Source organism: Sprattus sprattus, assembly GCF_963457725.1.
Source record: "Sprattus sprattus genome assembly, chromosome: 8".
In the NCBI taxonomy this organism is placed as follows: Eukaryota; Metazoa; Chordata; class Actinopteri; order Clupeiformes; family Clupeidae; genus Sprattus; species Sprattus sprattus.
Genome location: NC_137927.1, coordinates 31,571,825 through 31,592,240, shown reverse-complemented (window position 1 = coordinate 31,592,240; position 20,416 = coordinate 31,571,825). Strand labels below are relative to the sequence as shown.

Here is a 20,416-nt window from a genome sequence, read left to right as displayed (position 1 = left end):
AGAATCTAAAAACCTGCTTGACACAGTTGTAGCCATTCTGTTTTGGAAACAGTGACTCCATGTGTGAAGGCCACAAAAGGACCATTATCATGTTGTTTAAACAAACTCTTGAAATGTTTCTCAGGTGAAGGAATTTTTTTTCTGTTGACTCTAGTCGCCATCATATTTTGTGTCTTGTGTTAAAAAACGGGCAGGGCTTGAAAGTGTTATTTAAAGTGTTTCGAGGGATACAAGCTTCTGAATGTGCCTTACTTCATTTGAAGACAAAATATGCACTCATTGTCTTTTTATGACGGATTCCCATGAATAGAATGGAAAAACAAATGTTATTGTGCTGTTGTTAGCTTATAATAAGAGGACATTTTTGCTAATAAAGTCAAGGCTTTTTGTGGTGTCCGTGAGGTATGGTCATGCTTATTCAACTGCTCACCTACAACATTAACAAACAGAAACAAGTAATAGGAATAATGAGGAATTAAATAGAGAACAGAAATATGAGACCACATTAAAACCTTACATTCAATTTTATTGAGAATAAATATTTCCTTTAAATAACAACGGGAGATGGATTTTATTTTCAAATGTGCCCAGTTGGTCCTTTGTAAAGGGCACACATAATAAAAAAAAAAAAAACTAACAACAAATGCAGTAACATAGACGGTAACAGACTGTGGCTCGGATTCATTTCCTGGTATTACATTTTTTTTTGTCAGTAGTAAACTATGTGATCTTCACAATAATCAGGAATGCCCCTCTTGCTCTTCTTGCCCTATCTTTCTAAGAGAGAGTACAATGGCTTCATTCAAGCAGTGACCATGAACTGAAGCTAAAACTATATCTGAGTACGCAGCAAGTAAGGAACCACTGTCAGTGCAGAGATAGAATCGCACTGATCAGGGATCGCCACGCCTGAGCTTAATTCTGTGAGGGGAACACACACACAACCATCATTTGTGGGGAATGGATTTAGAATCAGTGTAACCGAGAATGAATCCTAGAGATGTATGCTCTTGTAAGCTCTTAAGCCAGGCCTTGGCTCGCACATCTGATTTAGACCAATCACAGCACAGAAAGTTTACCAGAACCTGCAGAACTATACCTCTTTACAGAGCTGACCGGACCTGCTTTAGGAGAACCCATTAAGAGCACCGGATCCGTCTTTAGGGGAACCCCTTAAGAGCACCGGATCCGTCTTTAGGAAAACCCATTAAGAGCACCGGATCCGTCTTTAGGGGAACCCATTTAGAGCACCGGATCCGTCTTTGAGGTTCCCCTTCTGGATTCATGTCCTCTGCGCTGCTAAGATCCTGTCTTTGTTCTCCTCGTACTGATGAAGCATCTTCTGAAGGTCATGGTCAGCTGGTATGACCTGTTCAACCACAAGGCAAAGGTCAGTAAGGAGGATCATTGGTAGCTTCAGTTAATCAAGAATAACATTTATGGTCAGCTGGTATGACCTGTTAAACCACAACGCACAGGTCAGTGAGGAGGATTATTGGTAGTTTTAATAACATTAATGCGGTCTGTTTTAGGCATTATTTCACTCAAACCTACTCACAGAACACTGGATGTTCAGATTATATTAGTGCTAGTACTTTGGAACGAAACCTATGACCATTGTCAAAGCAAAAACAACAATACTCTATTAATATTACTTTTAATATCATTTTAATATTACTTTTCTAACATTGAATAGATGTCAGCAACCTGTCACTTCCTTGACCACATTGACAGTGTTTCTGTGTCAGGGTAATAGATGTGAAAGCTTTAACACATGGGAGCTACTCACAAGAACAGGAGCAGGTACTTTGAATGAGGTTTGTTTGATTAACCAGTCTTCATATAGCTGGTGGATGGACTCCAGGTATTCCTTTATAAACACAGAAACAACAGAAACAAAGGCGGTCAGAGCTACTACTTCAGATCATGTGACCACAACATCTTCAAATCAATGAATCAACGTCAGTTAAACTTAACAGACAGCCCAGAAGCTCAAAGTCCTTAGGAAGGGAGGAGAAGGAAAGGAGGGAAAGACAATCTCACCATTGGAATGACCTTCTCCTCTTCTCTGCACCTCTCCAGGAGTCTCTCGTAGCACGTCTCTGGTGTGGTCTGCAGGTACACTGCAGCAGGATAGGGACAGTCAATAATTACAAAATCAATAGTCTACAGTTTCCACATTAAGTGTGCTTGTGAATGTTCTCTGTTTGGAAAAACAGCCCCAAAGTGTGTCATTCTCAGTTAATCATTAGCTTAGCATAGTTGGCTGTGAAGACGCCCCTACGAGTAACTCATTAGCTTAGCATAGTTGGCTGTGAAGACGCCCCTACGAGTAACTCATTAGCTTAGCATAGTTGGCTGTGAAGACGCTCCTACGAGAGCATGCTGCACACTTCCACTCCTCAGAAAAATGTATACCTTCAGTCAACATTTACAAACAACATTTAGATAACGCTATGAAGCGTAATACGTTTCAATACCTATTAAGTCGACAGGAAGTGCGATGTTCTGTGTGATCCACTCAAACCACTCACTGAGGACCGCAAAATCCACCTCCGGCATCTTCCCACTGAAACAGAGAAGAGAACAGCCATATTGAGATGAAGCTTGTGTGTGCATAAATGAGGGTGTTATGGCTAGTATGTGAGTACACCACACAAACCATGTGGGCATTGGGTCTGTGTGTGTGTGTGTGGGTTTGTGTCTGTGTGTGTGTGTGTGTGTGTGTGTGTGTGTGTGTGTGTGTGTGTGTGTGAGTGAGTGAGTGAGTGAGTGAGTGAGTGAGTGAGTGAGTGAGTGAGTGAGTGAGTGAGTGAGTGAGTGAGTGAGTGAGTGAGTGAGTGAGTGAGTGAGTGAGTGAGTGAGTGAGTGAGTGAGTGAGTGAGTGAGTGAGTGAGTGAGTGAGTGAGTGAGTGAGTGTGTGTGTGTGTGTGTGTGAGTGAGTGAGTAGGTGTGTGTAGGAGGGGGACAGAGCAGTATAAATAACAATAAAAGCAGTAATTCATCAATATGTAATATGAATCCATGACAGAGGACTGTGCTCTGGTCAGTGTGATGGTGTGTGTGTGTACCTTTTGTAGAGGTTTTCCACAAAGATGTACTTGGCACTGAATATGGAGCGCTCCATCATCCGCACGGGACCAGACTGGGAAAAGACGGAGAGGAAATGACTATCAGGTTACATAAGATAACAAGAACAGAATCTGGGACACACTCAGTCCTCGCTCATCCTCCCTCATCGGCCATTCTTTGCTTCTCTCACACCCACACTCTCTCCCACACTACACTCTCACTCTCACACTCACACTCACACTCACACACACACACACACACACAATTACACACACACACTCACACAATCCTCACTTCCTCATCCAACTCCTTCATTGTCCGCCACATAAAACACAGACATTTTCTGGTCATTATTGTGATCACACTCTATGGTATATAGATAGACGCTTCATTAACTTGTGATCACACTCTATGGTTTATAGATAGACACTGGAAGAAGGGGTGCAGGGGGTGCGACAGCCGCCTGTGTAGTCTGGGATTTGGATTATAAACCTTTGACAGTCAATGAAGGCAAATGGCATGGTACATTTATAGTAGTAGTAACAAAGGTATAAATAGCATAATGGCAAATGAAGCCAGTACAAAAAACTCAAGTAAGAAGTAAAAGTTCAGTTCTGAGAATTATCCAGATGTGCAAGGTTCCATGCAGCAGCTGAGCTAACTGCAGACAGCACTAGTTCTACTTTCCACTAGTTTAATTTGGCCTCATGGTCTGTTCCTTGCCATACATGACTATATATGAATAGCCAGCCTTCATTCCCAAGTGCTTTTTGTTCAAGTATAAAAATTCTTGTACCTTCAAAAGCCTACAGTTTGCCTATGACTTTTTATTTTGCATTTTTTTAATTAAGGTTTCATGATTAATAAGAGCATGCATAGTGAGCTACAACTGTTACTTACCATCTGTGACAGGTGTGACAGGTGTCTATCCAGTGAGCTGCAACTGGAACTTACTATCTGTGACAGGTGTCTATCCAGCATAGGAGGAGCTACGACTGGTACTTACTATCTGTGACAGGTGTGACAAGTGTCTATCCAGCGAGCTGCAACTGTTACTTACTATCGGTGACAGGTGTCTATCCAGCATGGTCAGCTGCACATATGTCTGCAGGGTGATGCCCCATCTGGTCGGGTCTTGATACATCAAGCCCTAGGGGAGTATAAGGAGGGGCAGTTATCAACACATGCTCAGATCAACTACACAGGATATAGAGAGAGTATAGCTGGAGTCAGTTATCAACACATGATATATAGAGAGTATGGATGGAGTCAGTTATCAACACGTGCACAGACCAACTACACAGGATATATAGAGAGAGTATAGCTGGAGCAGTTATCAATACATGCACAGATCAACTACACAGGATACACTGTATAGAGAGAGTATAGCTGGAGTCATTAACGTGAATGACCTCAGGTCCACACTGTCTGTTCAACAAACATCATGTGTTTACTGCTGAGAGATGAGCAAACTATCTAAAAAATTAATTAGTGATTTTTCACACAATTAAATGTTGAGCAAGACTGACTACATCCATGTTGTATGGGCACATGGGATGTTGTATGGACATATGGGATGTTTTGAAGACACAGGAGATGTTGTCAGGACAAATAAACAATAAACACATGGGATGTTGTATGGACATGTAAAGTCACACCAAAAGAAAAAGCTTCAGAGCTTACACTATTCCTGTCTAAAACAAATCTTACCAAAGGGTTGTGTCCTCTAACGTTCCTCCATTTTGCCACTGGTTCAGTCAGCACCTCGAGACAGAAAGAGGGACAGAGAATAAAGGTAGGAAACTCAAAATGATTAATGGTTTGTGTTTTCCACTCCGATTGTAAAGAAACTGTGAATTATATGACATTCACCACATGTCCTGCATATAACTGGCAGGATGCGTCTCCATCAACAAACCATAGCACCCAAAAGTATAATGAGTATAAAAGTTTAAAAAGCATGTCTCATGCGATTTACATTCTGTTTGTTTGCAGTACCTCGATGTTGCCAGTCTTGCTAAAGTATTCCAAGCATGTTGTCTTTCCACTGGCAATGTTACCCTCAATACAAATCTGAAATGAAATTAAAAGAAGGTGAGGTACAAATATGATAGTGAAAATCTTAGTTTCAAACTTAGTTTCGTTTCTAATGTGTGCTCTTGTAATTATTAGTAGCATCAAAAACAATGACATCAGTGGTTATCAACTGTAAACATGCATTCCATTGTGAATAGAATAGATCCCCCATCCGATTAAAATATATATATTGGAAGTAGTATTTGATACGATCGTTGCCAGTTACAATGTTATCACTAATAGGATCACTGTAAGAAGCTATGCATTCATTGGGTTCCTTGAAAACACCATAATGCTTACCACTGTAGGCCTCTCCTCTCCATTTCGCACCAATTTCCCTTGAGAAGGAGACAACATTATCAGACAAGCGGTTTCCTCGAACACACCGTAGGTCAGCAGCAAGCTATGCTGGGAAGCAAAGGGAAGCAGAGAAGTAGGGATAAGCCTGGACACAGCGCCGTTGCTAAGCTATGACGATAACCACTCGTCACACACAATCTGACACTTGTGCAAGTTAAGACCTACACGTTTTAACGAAAGACACTGCAGGGTTAAAAAGAAGGCTCCAAAAGAGACGAAATTCACATGAAGGGCAGAATGGCAAAATGTCTCGTTTGGTGGATAGTTCGCTTTCGGTTCAGCAGGTAGCATCAAAGTGTATCGGAAATTCAGCCAACGCGTTCACTTGTCTGACAAATAGCATTATAGCGATACACTGTTACAAATGTAGGCGTTTCAGCACGGGCAACGATGGTGTGAGTCTTTTTGTAAAAAGAGTTATGCACTTACTTGACACACACTGTGCGCTGTTGCTATGAAACCCAGCAGGTGCAAAGACCGCACTGTGGCATTTAGGGTGGGTTTTGCCGCAAACGATCGAGTTTGAGCGTACTCCAAAACAGGTGTACGCTCTCGTTGAACACCTCCTCAACGCGAATATAGATTTCAACGTTATCCACATCGCGTAAGGATCTCAGCCATCAGCCCAGGGTCGCAGCATTGACAGTTAAAGGCGAGTCACGTGGCCTTGCACTTCCGAGTTTAGTTGAGAGCATTTCCAGGTTGACTCTTGTAGTGCATAACATTTATAACATGTAACAGTTATGTGTGTAGTCCACATATGCAGTCAACTTAACTGGGCGCTGCGCAGATTCAATCATAGGCTACCTTCGAATTTACGTTCATATGATTGGCTGACATTGTAAGCGAGATGTCATTGATTGCAGAGAAAGTCCTTTTGGGGGAAAACGCATTTGTAGGCATCATCAAGCCAAGTCAGGGAAGTGTCTCAAAAGTCCACAATCATATTGCTGTGATGTTCACAAATGGCAAGTGGTTTTTGAATGTCTGTAAAGAAATGTAACAGCGTTAACATTCATGAATTGTGTTTTATTTGTATGTGAATCAGGAAATACATTGTTAATTGTGTGACATTTATTTGTGAATTTTGAAACTGTTCTAAGTTCTGACTCCATAAACATTGTGCTGCCTGTAAGCTTGAGTAGTTTACTCAGACCTCCAACAGGCCACTGCAAGCTATAGGCATGCTGTAACAAAAGTATTTATTTTGTATAAATAAATACTAAATTAAACATTTAAAAAAAGTATTTGTATTTGTAAAAAGGTTTGCAGAACACCGTATTTTGATGCTAGACTCGGTAAACTATTGTATGTCAGAGCTAAGACTAAAGAATAATGTTGAGGGTGGGATCCTACCACCTGCCTCCTATTTGAGTCTCCCCACTGCATCAGTAGGTCATATTTTAGTTATACTGTACGCAGGAAAAGAGGTTAAATCCCTTGTGCAGTTGTTTGGGGAAGTCCCACAGTGTCATCACTCATTGTCACATGCACATACTCGTACACCCTAACGGCCTAACCTAACCAATGGAGCAACTGCCCTACCATAGATCCACAGAGCAGCAGGGTACAGGGACAACAATGGACACAGCACTGGTGCCATATGTTCTGCCCAGGATCCATAAATTATAACATCTCACATTTGGTAAGAAGGAATAGGTTTTAAATGTATTACCTAGTGTCTTTAAAAAGATATATATGCTAGTAGCTTTTCCAGGCTAGATCCAGATAATACTTGTGTTTGAAGAAGTGCGGACTGTGTCGATTGAATTTCACTGTGACAATTTCTATGACAATTTACTGTCGTAGTTTAGTGGATTAACCATCTCATGATGTTTTGATTCATGTCATTGAAATACTTCAGTTAAACAATGTTGTGTTTTTGTTGTAAAATAATAAATGCATTGCCACCTCTTCCACAATGATGATAAATACATTATTTATGATTATTTATGATATCTGTACCAATTTGATCTCTTTGAGTTCTATGTGAATGTATATTATTTCTATGAAGGGAATATTTTAGGTGTTTTGGCTGTTCAAGGCTTTGTGACTTTGTGATCATTATAATCACATTAATTATATGACTTACACTAATAACATATTTTGCGTGTACGTCACATTAAAGTGCATGTGCATCTATTGTGAAAGTGGATCGTTTTAAAGACATAAAACACTGTCATCAAACATAGCATCATTTCCTGAAACTAAGGCAGCATCAGGAAGCTGGCTGCGGTGCAGAACACTCGGGACCCAAAGCTTTTAGAGTCCCTTCGACAGAAGACATGTCAGCCAAAGAGGAACCCAGCTCAGCCACCATTGAGCTCAACGCTGCTTTCCTGAAGTCTGTGAGAGGAGGCCTGAAGATTGCTGAAATTGTGAGTCGAGAGTCGAGCTGAGTCTATTTTGCTCAGGAGCTCTAGTCCTGATGTAGAAGGTGTATTTGGCACATATTTTACATAAAATACTTCTGGTTTGTGGAAAGTAATAATTTTATAAAAATAAAAAAAACTCATGCATGTGTCTATAGCAATGTTGAGGTGGATATTTGGTTAAGAGCAGAAGTGAGATGACAGAATAGGAAATGAGGAAATGAAATAGAATGTGAGATTGATTTCTCGCCACATTGGATTTCTCGCAATTGTAAATAAGTGTACTTTCCTTGTATTTTGTTTCCTTTCAACTGCATGAATTTACATGTCAACACAATATGCACTATGAAAAAAAGGAAGTTAATATTGCTAGGAAGGACATACTATCATTCTTCTTGCCATATGGAGCACATTGCCAAGATGTGGTAACACATAGATTACATACTGGTAGAATATATACCCTCTCAATTCTTTCACCTGAAAGTAGCTGAGAAACAGATCTATTCAGTGAGGTGTCCTCAGCTTCAATGGCTGTTAAGCGTGGGAAGTCTGAGGCACAGAGGGGGAAGGGTACATGTGGTGTGTGTGTGTGGTTTTAACGAACATACGTCTGAGGCAGAGAGTGGTGTGTGTGGGTGTGTGTGTGATTGTAACGAACATACGTCTGAGGCAAAGAGTGGTATGTGTGTGTGTGTGTGTGGTTGTAACGAACATACGTCTGAGGCAAAGAGTGGTATGTATGTGTGTGGTTGTAATGAACATTTGGCGTGGTTAGAGTTAGAGTTCACAGCTGTTCTCCATTTGGCAGTAGGGCTTATGAATTTCACTCTTTGAGAAAGCACCTGTCCCGTTAGACTGCTAAACATTACATACATTACATACATATGTAGTTCAATGAAGAGTTTCATAATGCCGTATTTGCACACTACATCTTCCTGTGTTTGTAAGTTTACTCTTGTGTCCTGACACAATGTTTGGAGTGACTAGTACCATAACTTTTTACAGTTTTTGTGACTTCTGTCAACAGACTACTACTCAACAAAAAGAAAGAAAGATAGAAAGAAATAAAGAACCTCACAGGGTAACCTTAACCATAACCCAAAGGACAGGAAACGAAAAAAAAAAGTTTTGGTGTCGTTGTGTTTCAGGCGGTTGCTTTCGTGGCTTTCCTGTGCTACGCGGTGGCATCCAGGCCCCCGTACATCGCTGCCACACTGATAGAGCTCCTGATCACCGGCGGACTCCTCCTGCTCTACCTGTTCAACCTCCACAAGACCCTCACCTTCTTCTTCTGGCCCCTCATAGTAAGGAGATGTGCATCAGCAGTAGGTTTAGTTCAGTTGATTAGGATCCCATCATCTGGATGTGCACAAGCAGTAGGTTTAGTTGATTAGTATCCCATCATATGGATGTGCATAAGCAGTATGTTAAGTTGATTTGATTAGAATACATCACCTAGATGTGCATATACAGCCCCTCTTTTCCCCCTGGCATCTAAACAGTTAAAACCATAACAATTCATATTACATCACAGGTCCATATTAAACGTCCACACAGCCGCTGTGATATTCAAAACATTGTCCAAAGACTGGTGCAAGTAAACTCACATACCGGTAGTTAAAATCACTGCACGACTCGATCACACAAACTCATATCTGCAAAGGTCAGAATTAGACACAGACATATACAGTACCTGAATATTCCATTTCTATACATCATGCAATCTTAATGCTTCTTTCTCTTGCTCCAGGATGTGTTTAACTCGTGCTTTGCGTCTGTGTTCATGTCCATCGTCAGTGTAGTGGCTCTGTCCACGGACACACTCAAGGCTACTACGGCTGGGGCGGTGAGTGTTTCACCACACACACACACACACACACACACACACACACACGTCTCATGGCAGACCAATCAGATGGACCCAAATATCTTTGTTGTATTATATATCTTTATTTTATCCTTATTATCTTTAACAGCGAAACATCTCCCTGAGCCACATAATGCAAAATGTCAGATAAAGGTGCTAATTAATAGTCACAGTTAAATAGAATAAATAGTTATAAAAAATAGATATAAAATTGGCAGCCGGTCTGTACACACACAGTTATCAGTACATGTCCAGTGCAAAGTGTGTAGAGCAAACATGGTTCAGTATTCATAGATCTTATTAAAGGTTGTGTGTGTGTGTGTGTGTGTGGGGGGGGGGGGGGGGGCATTAGAATGGTGTGGTGTGTGGTGGAGGTGGTGTGGTGGAGGTGGTGTGGTGTGGGAGAGGTGCATGCGGTGTGGCTGTGTGGGGTGTTGTGGTGTGGGCCCCGGTGATGTGGTGAGATCGGCGTAGGTGGGCGTGATTTCCCAGCTTTCTGAAGACCTCGCTGGTTCACATTTGTGCAGCCGGTGAACCAGACTGACACGCAGCCTGGCTCAATAGCTATTGCATCTTCTGTCAGTCGATTCTCCTTAATCTCCACCATATTGTATCTTCTAAGTCTCAATCCCCACCATATTGTATCTTCTGTCAGTCTATACTCCGGGGCGACAGGTGGTACAGGAGGTAGAGAAGTCGTTAGTAATCAGATGGTTGTTAGTTGGATTCCCTGTCGAAGCTGTTTGAGCAAGACACTGAACCCCTAATTGCTCCTGATGTGCAGTGTGCCTTCAGTGTAAAATGTAAAAATGTGTATACATCCTTGTTAGTCGCTTTGGCGTCTGCTAAATGACTAAATGTAAATGTCCTCAATCACCACCTGATGCCAGTGGGCAGAGGCTGACATGACACGCCTCATGTGTCCCATGACTAGTCTCTCCAGACACTTAGGGGGGAGGGGAGGGGTGCCATAGGCCTGTAGTCATTCAGCCATGTGACATCTGACTCTGTCTGGCACTGGGACTATTGAGGATGGTTGGGAGCATGCAAGGACACATGATGAGACAGAGGGAGAGGTCAAAGGTGTCCGTGGAAAACTCTGCATGCTAATCCGTGGCCCACCACACCGTCTGGTGAGATAGAATGAATGAGACTAGGAACCTGTGAGAGTGTGTGTGTGTGACAGAGAGAGAGAGAGAGCGAGAGAGTGTGGGGGTGAGAGAGAGAGTGAGAGAGTGTGTGTGAGAGAGAGACTGTGTGTGTGTGCGTGAGAGTGCGTGAGTGTACGTGTGTGTGTGTGTGTGAGAGTGCGTGCGTGCGTGCATGCATGCGTGCGTGCGTGTGTGCGTGTGTGTGTGTGTGTGTGTGTGTGTGTGTGAGAGAGAGAGATAGAGAGAGAGAGAGAGCAATGAATACAATTGTAGTAATAAAACAGCAGTGTTAAAATTACCTGTGGATCTGTCATTCACTTTTTACCTAAATGTCACTTAATAATCATCACTCCACGGTATTAAAAGAATTGATATCATATACACTCCTGCAGTTTATTTACTTATTATCTTGATGAGTAATGTGGCATTATTTTTTACACAAACATTAAAATCTGAGACATGCATATAGAGTAGCTAACACAGTCTGATGCAGCAGAGTGATGCTGCCCCCATCTGATGAACAGAAGAGCATGTAGTGGAGTGGAGTGGATTGCAGGCCAGCCTCAGTACATCTCCTAAGACCCATTTCATGATTTTACTTTGTGGTCAGCAGGGCATTGTAGTGTTTGCTTCAGTGTAAATTCACCCCCACTTCAGAGCCCAACTCCACCCACTGCAATTTTGAAACTAGCTGAAGAGTCAGTAAGGGGCTGGGGGGGGGGGGGGGGGGGTGGAGAGTGGGCAAGGGGCTGAGGGGTTGGGGGGGTGGAGAGTGGGCAAGGGGCTGAGGGGTTGGGGGGGTGGAGAGTGGGCAAGGGGCTGAGGGGTTGGGGGGGTGGAGAGTGGGCAAGGGGCTGAGGGGTTGGGGGGGTGGAGAGTGGGCAAGGGGCTGAGGGGTTGGGGGGGTGGAGAGTGGGCAAGGGGCTGAGGGGTTGGGGGGGTGGAGAGTGGGCAAGGGGCTGAGGGGTTGGGGGGGTGTAGAGTGGGCAAGGGGCTGAGGGGTTGGGGGGTGGAGAGTGGGCAAGGGGCTGAGGGGTTGGGGGGGTGTAGAGTGGGCAAGGGGCTGAGGGGTTGGGGGGTGGAGAGTGGGCAAGGGGCTGAGGGGTGGGTTTTTAGGGTGGGGAGGGGCTGAGTGTTTACTAGCCTCGGCCTTGCATGGTTGGATGGTGGAGGATGGTTTTAACCAGTAGGTGGCGTATTGAGCCATTTTCAACCCATAAAACGCAGATTTTAGTATAAGAATGGGAATGTTGTCAAAAGTAACACCAGCATTGATGTTCCATCATAAGTCCATAATAGCATTCAGTTCACAGCTTTGAAATAAATAAACAAACAAACAGTAGGGTGCACTTACACTTTAAATCTCAGCGGAAACTTCTGTGCAGTCTGGTGACTGGTGAGCTCACTCTTGACCTCTGTGCTTGGTTACAGATAGTGGGGTTCATGGGAGCCATTCTGTGGGGAGCTGATGGTCTCCTGCTGTACCAGAAGATCACCTTCAACCAGAGGAGGACCTGAAGAACACACTCTGTTTTTAAAGTTCAACAAGTCCGGAAGATCACCTTCAACTCGAGGAGGACCTGAAGAACACACTCTGTTTTTAAAGTTCAACAAGTCCGGAAGATCACCTTCAACTCGAGGAGGACCTAAAGAACCCACACTGTTTTTAAAGTTCAACAAGTCCGGAAGATCATCTTCAACAAGAGTAGAACCTAAAGAACACACTCTGTATTTAAAGTTCAATAAGTTCTGGACAGGGAATAATGTCACATGCTCTTTGAATGTGATGCAACATAAATTAAACATTCAGAGACATAATTTACCTCAAGTCTGCTGTGTTTGCTTGGTATTTCATCTGCCTTTGTACTGTATTGTTTGGTTAGAGGGTTTGGGAGGGTTTGACATGTAATGGATAACTCACAGCTCCCCCTGATATTATTAAACCCGTCTGTCCATTAATCTTCAACCATCAGAAATTACAGCACGCCTGCTTAAGAGCAGTTGTTTAATGTAATGTTGGCTCTAGTCCTGATAGTACAAAGCCCCTGCCCGAGGGGGCTAGTCGCCCACATTCTTCTAAGTTAACGCTCTCCAGATTTGCAGAATGCAGATGTTGCTCTTTTGTGCTCTGTTCGTTTCCGCGCTGTCATTATTTCCGTTTCCACTTTAGGGAAAACCACGCCGTCGGCTGAACTGTATTTTTTTCTTACGCTCTCCCTGTGCTGTCAGCTGCAGGACATAGGGAGAGGAGTAAAACTTTTTCATTGGGACACTTCACTTTACATCAGCGCAATGGGGGACATCGAGACTCCAGACTCAACGAGATCGCGCCATGCAATTTTCTCACTTCTCCCGAGCAAAGAGTTCGTTACATCCCGAAAAGGAACGCTTCTTATCGGCGAAGTGGTAATAACATTCATATACAAAGTTTATTAATTCACTCTGTATGGTATGCGATGGGCTTTTTAACCAACTTCATGAGGCTTTGCCATAAAACGTGGCGCTACTAGCCTATTTGAAATAAAAAATAGACACTTCAAATAACTTATTTAATCAAAAGATGAATGCACAACTAATCACACTGATGTTGTATTTACGTGATTTATTGTGAGTGTTGTATAGCTATAAATGAATGGATGCTACTATGAGCCTTCGCTATTTAGGTCAATCACACGTTTCTCATTTGTTTGGAGGAGGGGTTTTTGAGATGTGTGGAAAAAAATGTATTGTGTTTCAACGCGAAATACAGTTTTGGTAGCCTGACTGGTCCCTATGGATAGTTGTTCAAGCGAATATAGGCTAGTATCAAGTTTGTTATTCATGTCTAGATGGTTGCAATAAATAAATGAACAGATGTGTCACGTTTGAGTGTGTGTGTGTGTGTGTGTGTATGTTTATGTGGGCTGACGTCTCTTTAGACATATCCAGGTGTGCGTATTAACCATATGCACATTAAGAACGTTTTGACTGTGTATGAACCATAGCCTGCTACTAAGTTTTCTTTAGTAAATCAGAGATGCGACCCTACCAGCGACGCAAGCCCCCCCCTTTCTGCAGGAACTGTTGTAAATGGGTGTGTCTGACTTTGGAAGTAGCCTAGTGATGTAACTCAGTTTCATAAATCAGCATTTTCTGCCTATAGTATCCAAAACTGTCTGCCCGCCTTCGGGGCCGGGCATGCCTAAAACTAGCGCGGCGTTGCACGGCGATAATGTAGGCTACAGTGTTCTTGTCAGTAAGAGTTTGTCTTTTTTTGAGTTGTGTGTGAATACTTCCGCTGGTTTAAACCGTAGCCGTAGGGGCATTCCGTTTTGACCCATTAACCTACAGTCAAAAGCATCGCCCCCTCAGGAACAAAAGCGCCTCTTTTAGTTGTCATACCCAGAGGAGATGGGGATTTCTGTAGCCGTCCGCTTTTATGGCGTCCTTGTAGACTGGCTGACTGACTGTCTTTGGAGTAGAATGGCTCCCAGTCCCATCTGAGCCAGATCCGGACCATATCAGAGTCAATCTGGAATAACCATAGACATACGAATAGATTCTATGAATATTATTCAATGTCTATGGGATTAACGGCCAGTCTCTAGTTTCAACATGGCCGTTTCCAGCTGTCTGCCGTCCTGATGAGAAAGTCAGCCAATGGCTGAGGCATGGAAAACTGAAATTCAATCCAAAATATGTGGCGAAGGGCGACTGGAAAATGCACTCGAGTTTATGACAATCCAGTGTGTTGGAAGGAAAGTAGTATTGTAGTATTTGGGAAATATTTCAGAAATTTCAGAGAAAAAGAACATTTTGAATGAAAAGTGTTGCTGTTAGTGTCATTGGGACACTTGCGAATCTCTCAACCCAAAGTAGGAAGAGTGAAGGAAGCATTTAGTTGTTGGTTTGGTTGGTCTGGGGTTAAATTCGGGTTGGCGGTTCAAGGTTGCCATGGGTGCACATACCTGTGGGCATCAGCAACAGTGACAGGCAAAATATGTTTTACATGCAAAGGCCCACAGCTAAAAAAAAAAACAGTTCATAGGCGTTAAAGAGTAGGTCAATGTTTCCCGTTATGATTGGTCTCTCAGTTGGTTTTCTGACCTATGGTTCTCCCTACCTTGACATCAATCAATCCTAGTGAATGTGTGTCCAATCCAGAGTTTTTTTGAAAAAAAAATGTCCTTCATCAACTGTTCAACAGCATTTTCTGTGGCTTGTAAGCAGACTGAGTCTATGTAAGCTGAGCTGAAAGTTAAAAGCTATAAAGTTGACAATATGAAACCATTGTATCTCAAATACAAAGCCACTGGTGGTCACCACACACTATAGACAAAACAAAACGTATAATATAATAACCGTAGTTATATTTTGAGCACAGGAAGTCAGTCCTCTGTCAGGTTTGACACCAACACAGCAGGGCTAGCACTCCTTTTCAGACGACAGCAAACTGTCTGCATGTCTGTCTCTGTCAAGAGAACACGGAAGGGCTCTCCATCACGGGAATAGTGGAGTGTGGGGTGTGTCTCTCCGTGCCCGATATTCAGAAGACGTGCTTTCTAGAGAGAGTGCACATCCTGTGCTTTGATGAAGGGTTTATTTTGTATGTGTTTATAGACGGGGCTGCGTGCTGATATCAAAGAGCTGCTCTGCATGTGGACAGTTTATGGTAGTGCGGTCTGCATTCATTTTCACTTCAATTTCCAGACAACTGTCTTCTGTGGTGTGTGTGTGTGTGTGTGTGTAATTGTGTGTGTGTGAGAGAGAGAAATGATAATTATGCCATTATTCTGCATGCGCCTGTAGGACCCATCAATGGGTCTATTAAATGACCCTTTGGTGTTATACTGGCCTGAAGCAGTGTATTAGAGCAGGAAGAGGAGGAGGAGGAGGAGGAGGAGGAGGAGGAGGAGTAGATGATGAGAGAATGTTCTTGTGAGGTGAACTTAACGGTCTGAAGTGTAGTTCCAGAACCTTGGGATGCCCCAAAATCTCTAGCAAACGATTCCATAGCATAAGTCCATCAGATCATGGCCGTGTCTGATTCCATAGCATAAGTCCATCAGATCATGGCCGTGTCTGATTCCATAGCATACGTCCATCAGATCATGGCCGTGTCTGATTCCATAGCATACGTCCATCAGATCATGGCTGTGTCTGATTCCATAGCATACGTCCATCAGATCATGGCCGTGGCTGATTCCATAGCATACGTCCATCAGATCATGGCCGTCTGTTCCAGGTGTGTGTTCCAGGCCGTGGTGTGGTCTGGGCGGTCTCAGTGATCTGTGTCTCTGGGCTCGACTGCTCTGGCTGTTTGGTACAGTGCTGGATATCCAAAAAGGCACTGTGTGCTGATGACTCACTTCCTGTGTGTTGATGACTGGCTTCCTGTGTGCTGAGTCTGTCAGAGGAGTTTGTAACAGTATATCTTTTCGTGTGTGACCTCTTTCTGAAGCCAAGGTCAAAAGTGGCTGTGTGGGCTTCACAAAATGTATTTTGTATATTTTGGAATTTGTGTAACATTGTATTCCTTCACGAAGTAGCTAAAAGTTTACCTCCACTTGCCCTCTCCTTTTCTTTCTTTCTGTCTTAACTTTCTGTCTCTTCTCTCTCTCTCTCTCTAGGTAGTATCCTTCATTGATTTTGTGTGCTTTGTGGTGTCCACTGCAGCAGCGTTCGTCACGGCTCCTCTCATTGAGTTCCTGGCGGCTCTCTTCCTGCTCTTTGCCTACTCCACCAAGATCAACGAGCGCTTCAAGGGCTTCCACTGGCCCCTCATGGTAACTTAGGAACGTTGGGGAACTTATGATGACTCCGGGGCAGGGGCAGATTCAGCTCCACAGCTCACACACAGGGGCAGGGGCAGGGGCAGGGGCAGATTCAGCAGGGGCAGGGGCAGGGGCAGGGGCAGGGGCAGGGGCAGATTCATAGAGCACACCCAGGGGCAGGGGCAGGGGCAGGGGCAGATTCAGCTCCACAGCTCACACACAGGGGCAGGGGCAGATTCAGCAGGGGCAGTGGCAGGGGCAGTGGCAGGGGCAGGGGCAGATTCACAGCTCACACACAGGGACAGGGGCTCAGTAGTGCCACAACTAGCGGATGCCTACAACATACTGTACATGAGCAGCAGCTATTCACACATACTGTAGCTTCTGTACTGACACCTTTTGCTCCCCCACTTCCTGTTAAGACGATGATGATGATGATGGTGATATTGTTACAACAGTCATGGTGATGCTTAGCTTCATGAAAGAGTTCTGCTTCCGTGTGCCTCCTTGGCCTGCTGTGTGTGCTTATATTGTGTGCCAAATCATTATCACCTCTAACTGTGCTTTTTTCTACACAACCCCTCCCACACACACACACACACACACACACACACACACACACACACACACACACACACACACACACACACACACACACACACACACACACACACACACACACACACACACACACACACACACACACACACACACTCCCTGTGTCTTTATCTCCCTCATGAAGGACTTTCTGCGTTGTGTCAGCGCATCCATCATTTTTTTCATCATCTCCATAATCTCTGTGTCCAAGTATCCTGATGCAGCTTCCAAAGCAGCAGGGGTAAGTCAGACGATGTGTGTGTGTGTTTTTGTGTGTGTGTGTTTTTGTGTGTGTGTGTTTGTGTGTGTGTGTGTGTTTGTGTGTGTGTGTGTGTGTGTGTGTGTGTGTGTGTGTGTGTGTGTGTGTGTGTGTGTGTGTGTGTGTGTGTGTGTGTGTGTCTGTGTGTCTGTGTGTCAAAAAGTCTTTAAAACTTTGAAGCTGTGTAGTTACTCATTTAAATGCCATATCAGGTTTAAGTATGTCATGGTATATTCTGTTAAGAGTTTCTAGACAAAGTGAATTACTTGCTTGAAACTGGTTTTCTGCATATCGGTATCTCAGTCGTTCTCATTCTCTCTTTCCCTTCCAGTTATTTGGTTTCATCGCCACCATATTCTTTGCACTAGACTTCTATTTGATCTTTAATGACCTCGCCAACTTCCTCAAAGCCGGAGGAGGGGGAGAGTCCACTGACGACCCGCCAACACCCCCAGGTAAATACTTCCCTCCTCTCCCTGAACTTGATATGGCAGAAGGAGGCTCTCTTGTCGAGCGCTCTCCATTCTCTTGTGGGCTGGCCTTTTGTGAAGAGGTTTCAGTAGCAGCCACTGAAGACTGTGGTGTTTAAAGAGTTTTTAGTTATTTTATTTTATTTAGTGTATTGTATTTGTTTGTGACAGTCATGCAGTGGGAGTTTTTAGTTATTTTATTTTATTTAGTGTATTGTATCTGTTTGTGACAGTCATGCAGTGGGAGTTTTTAGTTATTTTATTTTATTTAGTGTATTGTATCTGTTTGTGACAGTCATGCAGTGGGAGTTTTTAGTTATTTTATTTTATTTAGTGTATTGTATCTGTTTGTGACAGTCATGCAGTGGGAGTTTTTAGTTATTTTATTTTATTTAGTGTATTGTATCTGTTTGTGACAGTCATGCAGTGGGAGTTTTTAGTTATTTTATTTTATTTAGTGTATTGTATCTGTTTGTGACAGTCATGCAGTGTGTATCATCAGTGGTAACGGTGCTCTGAGCTTCAGCACAGCCGTGTCCTGTCGGCTGGATGCCCAATAATGTGACAGAATAATGACTGATGCTTGATGTTGTAGAATATGGCGTAGCCTGTAATTGATGGAGATATCAAATCACATTCAAACAGCATGTAAGACAGACATCCATGATGCATCTGGTTTACTGGTTTGGTTGTTAGCTCCATGTTATAATAAGGGCCTGCTACGTTGTGGGTTATGTATACATATGTGTGTGTGTGTGTGTGTGTGCTCCGTTGTGGGTTACGCTGGTTCGAGCTGGAGGTCCTGTTCCACCCGCCACAACATGACAGGAAATGAGGTCAAATGAAATTAGAATGTTGCAACTTCCTCATTGTGATTTATGTTGTAAGGAGTGGTGCTGTACTCCAAGTGTGTGGTATAGACTAGAGTACACGCCATATGGACATCTGCATTCAGTCAGCACGCTTCAGTCATTTCAATCATTTTACTTCCGTTTTTTTTTTTTAAGTTTTATTTTGGGTCTTTTTGCCTTTGATCAGATAGGACAGGCAAGTTTTGAACAGGAAATGAGAGAGAAGAGGTGGGGAGAGAAGAGGTGGGGAGTGGGATCGGGAAACGTCATTGCGTCACAGCTCCCCCATCACCTCTGTGTTTTAACCCACATCCCTATTCATACAGTGCTCTCTCCCTCAGGGTCGCAGAGCCCCACGTGGACCACCACACAACTGTCCTATCAAAACTAGGGCCTAAAGGAATTAGTCGAAATAACACTGATGGCAGATCAGCCTGATGTATGACTTACACACTCCCTGTGTTTATTTTGAGGTGACATTGCCAGCGCTTAGCTAAGACGATCTCTAGGGACCATTCACTTCCTTCAGAAACGAGTGCCAGATCTGCTTCTCTCATCTGTCTCCCTCTCTCCCTCTCTCTCTCTCTCTCTCTCTCTCTCTCTCTCTTCTTCTTTTCCTAGATGACTCAGATTCGGACTCAGACTGAGGACGAGGGGGTCTCCCAGAAAGTCACTGAGGGCTGAGGCGTCCGTACATGTGCCTGATGGAAAATAAGAAGAACTCCCTGGATGACTAAAGACCACTGATCTTCCACCACTACAGATGAATGCTGTATTGTACCTCACACTCACTGATAATAGTCAAAAGCTAATGCTCTTATGGACTCTCACTTAAGTGTTCTGCTTTTGGCACACATTAAGTGTAGGCCTCACAGACTTATTTGTTTGTTTACAACACCTCCCACTCCTTACCCCTCCCCGCTGTGTCAGCGTATGCTTGAAGCTGTGAATGTCTCACAGTATTTGTCCTAGCTTGCTCTGAATGTGTTTACTGTGCTAAATCAGACAAGCTCACAGGAGACAGGTCAGATGACTTGAACCTTTTTTAAGTACTTCAATAGATCAAATGTGTAATGTGTGTGTTTTTAACTGCATTAGCCTGAGTATGTATGTCCTTGTCTTAGCATGTTTAGCATGTTTAAAAACATGTACCAGTTGGGAGATAAAACCGTTACAGTAAATTTAGAGTAGCACATTTGCTTGTTGCTGAGGGAGAATGCCACCTGAGTGCAACTGCATTTGGGCCCCTTTTCAGGTATAGAGCCTTCGAGGCAGTACAAGCCTCAGAGCCTTAGAGCCTTCCAGGCAGTACGAGCGCTCAGATGGCTTAAATTTGTATGGCCTTCTTAAAAAGACTCATTTGTACGTATAGATTTCAAAGGTAACAGCGAAACTAATATTGGTATGGAGAAGTTATGCCATTGCCTTTAAAGGCTAATAGCACTTCTGCCCAGGAACTGCACTATGTTTACGCTTTCACAAACTAAGGGTTGAGTCCTGCGATGTCACATTTAGAGAGGCAAGAGAAGCATTATCATTAGAGGAATACTCTAAAGCCATACGGCCCATAACGTTCCACATTAGTGTG

The 20,416-nt window shown here is 43.4% G+C and overlaps 3 protein-coding genes across 3 annotated transcripts; 2 read left to right on the top strand and 1 right to left on the bottom strand.

Annotated features, from left to right (window-relative positions):
- Positions 1 to 591: 591 nt before the first annotated feature.
- tk2 (thymidine kinase 2) lies at positions 592 to 6,110 on the bottom strand. Its single transcript, XM_080843280.1, has 10 exons — positions 5,938 to 6,110; positions 5,449 to 5,486; positions 5,071 to 5,145; positions 4,783 to 4,836; positions 4,133 to 4,222; positions 3,072 to 3,145; positions 2,481 to 2,569; positions 2,044 to 2,123; positions 1,790 to 1,870; positions 592 to 1,369 (listed from the first exon to the last, which is right to left on the bottom strand). Exons 1-10 carry the CDS (start codon positions 6,107 to 6,109, stop codon positions 1,283 to 1,285), a joined length of 840 nt encoding a protein of 279 aa, XP_080699406.1. The 5' UTR covers position 6,110; the 3' UTR covers positions 592 to 1,282.
- A 1,683-nt stretch (positions 6,111 to 7,793) lies between these two features.
- Positions 7,794 to 12,423, top strand: cklf (chemokine like factor; the record flags this gene model as incomplete). Its single annotated transcript, XM_080843225.1, has 4 exons — positions 7,794 to 7,886; positions 9,029 to 9,184; positions 9,631 to 9,726; positions 12,330 to 12,423. The coding sequence occupies 4 exons, from the start codon at positions 7,794 to 7,796 to the stop codon at positions 12,414 to 12,416; spliced, it is 432 nt and encodes a 143-aa protein (XP_080699351.1). The 3' UTR covers positions 12,417 to 12,423.
- Positions 12,424 to 13,190: 767 nt separating this feature from the next.
- Positions 13,191 to 19,557, top strand: cmtm3 (CKLF-like MARVEL transmembrane domain containing 3; the record flags this gene model as incomplete). Its single annotated transcript, XM_080844029.1, has 5 exons — positions 13,191 to 13,304; positions 16,508 to 16,663; positions 17,394 to 17,489; positions 17,839 to 17,962; positions 19,450 to 19,557. 5 exons carry the CDS (start codon positions 13,191 to 13,193, stop codon positions 19,473 to 19,475), a joined length of 516 nt encoding a protein of 171 aa, XP_080700155.1. The 3' UTR covers positions 19,476 to 19,557.
- Positions 19,558 to 20,416: the final 859 nt, after the last annotated feature.

Bases quoted from the DNA above. Each gene is read 5' to 3' on its own strand.
- tk2 (XM_080843280.1), bottom strand. From the start codon at position 6,109: ATGTGGATAACGTTGAAATCTATATTCGCGTTGAGGAGGTGTTCAACG. The intron at 4,837-5,070 runs GTACTGCAAACA...TTCTGTCTCGAG, and splicing joins GCAAGACTGGCAACATCGAG to GTGCTGACTGAACCAGTGGC. The intron at 1,871-2,043 runs GTGAGATTGTCT...GTGTTTATAAAG, and splicing joins AGGAGAAGGTCATTCCAATG to GAATACCTGGAGTCCATCCA.